Below are 6,000 nucleotides of genomic sequence, written 5' to 3'. Positions count from 1 at the left end.
CGTGTTTTCAATTCCCCGGTGGAAGTGAGTGGAAAAACACCGGCGGAATTATAATGCGTGGAAAAAGACGGCGTCAGGGTTTCTGATTGGGAGTCAGAGTGTTTGCCTTCAAATTTGATTTGAATAACATATTTATTTTTATCAACGTCCCACAGGCACAGCGGGTGCCTCGTGCAGAATATCAGATAGCAACGTCTTGTTGTGTGTGAAGTGTTCACCAGGGCCAACCTTCACCGAATGATGCAATAATACTGCTGGTGCGTTGGCCGCTAAATGAGAAACATTCTGGTTGCAGCTTGGCAGGTAATTTAGAATTGGATCCCCGAGTCACAGTGATGATTTTAATAAATAATGATACCTTTTTGAAATTACGGTTCAATATTATTGTCTTGCTGCCCTTGAAAAGCTGAAAATTAAGGCATAGTGGGGCGATGGGGAGGTAGAGCAGTCGTCTGGTAATCCGGAGGTTCCCGTTTCGATTCCCACTCCTCCCCGGGCAGCGTGTCGAAGTGACACTTAACCCCCTAACTGCTCCCGATGAGCAGGTTGGCACCTTGCATGGTCGCCTCCGCCATCGTTTTGTGTGAATGTGTGAGTGAATGGGTTAAAAAGTGAGGATTTATTTTCTTTGGGCGCCCCACCATTTACCATTTTAGTTGATGACTGATGGTTCCCTCAAACATTTCCTCAGAATTACATTTTGGAGAATCTAGAACTCCAGATGGCCAGCATCCATTTCTTTCCCCCCCCCCCCCCCGACATCATCATTAGTAATAATAATAATAACAATAATAAATTGTATTTGTATTGCACTTTTCGTTCACTAGGATCCCAAAGTGCTACAGGGTTAAAACAGTTAAAACATTTTAATAATTATTTAGGGATGCTCGATATTGGCTTTTTTACCGATACCGATATACCGATATTGTCCAACTCTTAATGTGTGGAATTAACACAACATTATGCATACTTTTGACAATAAATAAAATCAGAATGTGTTCTTACTTGCTTGCCTGGTTAAATAAAGGTTATAGAAATGTAATTATATATTTTTTTAACCGATACCGAAATGTTCCGATATCACATTTTAATGCCGATATCGGCCGATAATATCGGACATCCCTATTAATAATAATAGAATAAAATACAGAATAAAAAAATTAAAAATAGAACATAGTTAAAAACATAGTATAAACAGAAAATTAAAGACAACAGCAAAAGAAAAAAATGTAATCACAAGAAAAAAAAAGAAGAAAAAGCTAGCAATCAAAAGCCTCACCTGCAGACGTAATCCGCCCTGCAGACCCGCAGCTGAGCCAGACAGTTGGGCTTCTCCTTGTCCTCGTAGGAGCACGTGGGCACGATGGTCTGCCGGCGGCGCTCGGCGCACGCCGTGTCCGTGCACGGGCAGAACAGCAGCTCGTGCGTGTAGTCCGGCGGCACGCGGTCGAAGAACTTCCTCAGCGCCTTGTTGCACTTGGCCCGGTTGCAGGGTCCGGAGCGCGCGGAGGGCTGGATGCACGACGACACGTACTCCGTGCGCAGCTTCTGACACGTCTCGTCCACGTTGCACGCCTTGGCCGCGTCCAGGCAGCGGTTCACCGTCGTCACCTCGGACTCTGCAGGGGGGAGAGAGAGAGAGACGCACGAGGGGAGAAAACAGAAACATGGGAGTCGTTTCATGATCCCTCCCCGCGGAGCAGAGCGATGTTTACCAAAGTCTAATTGGAATCGGCGTCGAACTATAGCCTCGTCCCTCTGGACTTAAAGGCAGCGATGCAGTTACAGATTAAAATATGTTCTATGTACCAAAAAAATAATACATATGATTAATATGTAATAGGGGCCCTTGTAATGAATAGAACATGAATTGTGTTTTTAAAGTTGAATGAGCCTTGGGCACTGGATGTGTGTTCGGCAGAGGCTTAATGGCCGAATATTTCATTCTGCTGGGTTAATGCAGACCAGCGGGCCAGCTCCTCCATCTCTGCTACCTCACGACACCCCCTATAATTACCGCTTCCTCCCTCTCTCCCTTCATCCATCCATCCATCCCCTCCCTCCCTCCCTCCCCTCCCTCAGCCCTGCCTGCCTTCCACACTTGCGGGTACCTCGCCTCCATCTGTCTCTCTCTCTCTCTCTCCGTGTTTCCCCCTTGTAATGAGCCATCGCTGCGAGGGGCCCACGGAAAGCCTCTGTCCGAATCCTATTCTATGTATTTCTTTTTGGGGGGGGGAGGGGGGGGGGAAGGCCGACATTATTTCCCAACCCATCATTATAACGCATGTGTGTGTGTGTGTGTGTGTGTGTGTGTGTGTGTGTGTGTGTGTGTGTGTGTGTGTGTGTGTGTGTGTGTGTGTGTGTGTGTGTGTGCGTGTGTGTTTTCTCCCAGAGGACCCTCCGAGTCAACAGGAGCGTGATGACGCTCAGCTCTCCTGGCAGACTGCGGCGCTCATTAGTTTGTAAACTCCCTCCAGTCGTGTCTCCCGGTGAGACCCGCTCTCGCCGAGCTGTCACATAAAATATGAATGGCCTCGGAGAGAGCGAACTAACACCACCCCATCGCAAAGCATAGGTTATTCCCAACTTAGCTGCTAAGCAGCCGCGGGGAGAGAGTGGCGCGGCAGGGGAACAGCTGACGGGAAACGGGAGGGTAGAGTGACTTGAGAGACTCAAATGCATAGTATCACACACACACACTGACACACACAGGCGTTTTCTTACCGAGAGATAAGTACGACGTAGGAATACCTCTCGTTTTTTTTGTATCCACTTTTTCTCCCATTTTCTATATTTTCCTCCCATCCCAATTTCGCATCATCCAATTCAACCCTCCCCTGTCACGGACGCTGTTTCTTGCCTCCCACAAGCCGGCTGCAATGTGGACTAAGTCATACATAGCACAAGTCCCCTCCGGTACTTGAGGTAACAGCAGTCGCATCTTTTCACCTGCGCAGCTCGATCTCTCAGTGGCGAGGAGTAACGCGGGGGAGGCTCACGCTGCCCCCGACACTTCCTGATTCTACTGCGCAGGCGCACCAACCGACCTGTAGGAGTCGCTGTCCACAACGCCCGATCCCCACCCATCAGTTTCCCACCCCCTAATACGGCCAATGTGTATTAGTACGGACGACCAGCTAAACTGAAAGCAATGTGGAGCGCTGGGCTCGAACAGGCGAGCCCAGCGTCTCCGCATTCGTGGCGAGCGCCTTGCCCACTACGCCACGTAGCCGCCCAGGAATACCTCTCGTAAATATATATACGAGGGGTTGTCGTTACGGCACGTTGCCTTTGAGGAGGTTCATTATCCCGCGTGAAGGGGACCCATATTATGAGCGCGCGGGGGGGAAACAGCCATTAATCAGCCCTCAGTTGTTATGACAGATTGACTTGTCAGGATGCGCGGCATGGATGTCAACTTTGACCCCCTGCGTTGTCGTCGTGTCGCCGGTGAAATTTATGATGAGGCTGCAGGTTCGACGCTGCGGAATTCTCCTAATGTAGCCTCAAATGAGCTGTCGCACAGCGAGCGGTCTGACACGTCCAGATAGGGAGAAGTCGACGAGAAGTTGTAGTGTAATAATATTACAATTATTACATTATGTTAAAAGGACAATACGTTTAAGCCATTATAATATATATCGTATATTTTCTACTTTCACTCGTTGTTCCTACTGTATGACCTTGGACACGTCGGTCTTCGTTACATTTACATTTACATTTTGACATTTAGCTGAACGCTTTTATCCAAAGCGACTCGCAAGTTCTGTATGACCGACCGACAGGAAGGGTACAACTCTTACAGAGATGAGTAACAATGTTCATCAAACAGTGTTGGAACTTGGGTGCTGCAGTGGTGAGTGCATAGTAGTAGAGAGACGTATTAGTATAGTAGGAAGAGTGCATGATAGTAGAAGACAGTAAGAGGGTTAGTGTTTTTTTTCATTTCAGATATTGATTGATATTGTTAGTTGACGGTGAAAGATTGGTTGTGTTTCGGCTGTCCTAACCGTGGTGGGAAGTTTGTTCCACCATTGTGGAGCGAGGACAGAGAATAGGCGGCTTCTCTTTGATGACCCTCCCGGAGCTCGGATAGGAGTGGGTCTGAGGCGGCCAGAAGATGTAGAGTGTAGGGGTCTTGGGGGTGTGTAGTTAGAGACCATTGACCGGAGGTACGAGGGAGCCGTTCCCTTCACTGCGTGATATGCCAGGTCAAGGACCTTGAAGCGGATACGTGCGGCGATGGGAAGGCAGTGCAGCTCTCTGAGAAGTGGGGCGCCGTGGGCTGACTTTGGTAGATTGGAGATCAGGCGGGCCGCTGCGTGAGTTGAAGAGGCTTGGCGGTGGTGGCCGGTAACATTCAACAGTGTTGGGGAAACGATGCTAAACTATTCTAAAACCATAATCAAAAATGAATATAGTGTACAATAGTTTGTCCGAGTAACATTACTTTGTAAAAGCAGTTCAACTACACTTGTTATTTGCTGGTAGTCGGGGGCGACAGTGGCTCAGGAGGTAGAGCGGTCGTCTGGTAATCAGAAAGTTCCCGGTTCGTTTATGGCTCCTCCTCCTTGAGCAAGACACTTAAACCCCTAACTGCTCCCGATGAGCAGGTTGGCACCTTGCATGGTCGCCTCCGCCGTCGGTGAATCTGTGAGTGAATGGGTGAATGTGAGGCATAAGTTGTTAAGCGCTTTGCGTAAAAGCGCTATATAAATGCAGTCCATTTACATTTAAACTACATAACAAACGTGTCAAATAATCAAAGAGAGGACAGGAAGCTGATTGCTGAGGTGGCATTTGGATGATCTTTTCATGGAAATAAATGTGTAATTATATGACCAAGCATAACTAACTACTAAATATAAATAAATAAAACTACTGAGATACAAATTTTGTTAAACTAACACCCAATGACAGCAACAATGTGGTTTTAACTAGTAACTGAACTACCTGGAGTTAAGTGCTCCCCGACACTGATTCGCTTTTGCCTCCTAGAAACCAGGGCCCATTTGCACAAAACACCTTTTTCCTTAACAAGTTAAGGTTTCATTACAACGTGGGCTCTGGCTGGCTGGCCTAACAGCGGCTAAGAAAACGATTGCCTTGCCTTGGCAGGCCCTGCATTCACTGTCGAAGCAGCAGTGGTTATTGGCTTCTGTGGATATAATTTATATGGAACAGTCCGTTGCACGGATACAAAGCAAGAAAATGTTAAAATGTTTTAGCTAATGCTGCTGAAACTATGAAGTCACTACTTTAGCCTGCTGTAGCTCAGGCTGGCAGTTATTTTGGTGCTCAGGGTGGTCATTGAACCCTCACGCTCCTTTGCTTACAGCCCTTGGAGACAGTAGGGTGTGGCATTTTGTAGGCCCCCTGCCAATGCCATGAGGGATGGACTTTTTAGGCTGGTGAACGGTGTTCTGGGTGCAGCCATCATGTTCTACAGTTATGTTTGGCCCAAATAAATGTTTTATTTAAAAAAAAAAAAATACTTTCTCTTTTTCCCCCTTTCTTTTTCCATCTTTCTCCCATCGCAATGTTAGTCATTATGCCAATTCCCAATCCCCTACCTGGTCCTTGCGTGCTCTGCCCCCTACCGTCGGTCTGGGAGGGCGGAGACTATCACATGCTTCCTCCGACACATGTGTAGCCAATCCCCACTTCTTTTCACCTGGCAGCGCAGACTCTCACTCGGCGAGTGTAATGTGTGGAAGGATCACACTACCTCTCCCAGGACCCGACCTTGCTGTGCAGGCACTCCGACCGATCTGTAGGAGTCGCTGTTTTTACAACGACCAGGACCCACCCTCGCCGGCTTCCCACCCGCTAACACTGCCAATTGTGTTAGTATGGACGGTCGGCCAACCCGGAAGCACCACAGCTGGATTCGATCCCACTCTGTGGTGGTAGACAAACGCTTAGTCCGCTGGCTACCCGGACGCCCCCCCAAATAAATGTTTTTAGTGGAGATATGTCCGTGATTGGCATGAGTTTGGC

The 6,000-nt window shown here is 48.0% G+C and overlaps 1 protein-coding gene across 1 annotated transcript in view; it reads right to left on the bottom strand.

The window, feature by feature from the left end:
* gfra4a (GDNF family receptor alpha 4a) overlaps window positions 1–6,000 on the bottom strand; it is a 315,428-nt gene that overhangs the window by 34,317 nt on the left and 275,111 nt on the right. The window contains exon 4 of the mRNA XM_084311098.1: window positions 1,280–1,619. Within this exon, the coding sequence (XP_084167224.1) occupies window positions 1,280–1,619 (340 nt within the window). The remainder of the gene's footprint in view (window positions 1–1,279; window positions 1,620–6,000) is intronic.

Source organism: Notolepis coatsorum (genome assembly GCF_963971535.1).
Source record: "Notolepis coatsorum genome assembly, chromosome: 3".
NCBI classification, from domain to species: Eukaryota; Metazoa; Chordata; class Actinopteri; order Aulopiformes; family Paralepididae; genus Notolepis; species Notolepis coatsorum.
Note: the sequence above shows the minus strand (reverse complement) of the source record. Positions and strands in the feature narration are given on the sequence as shown.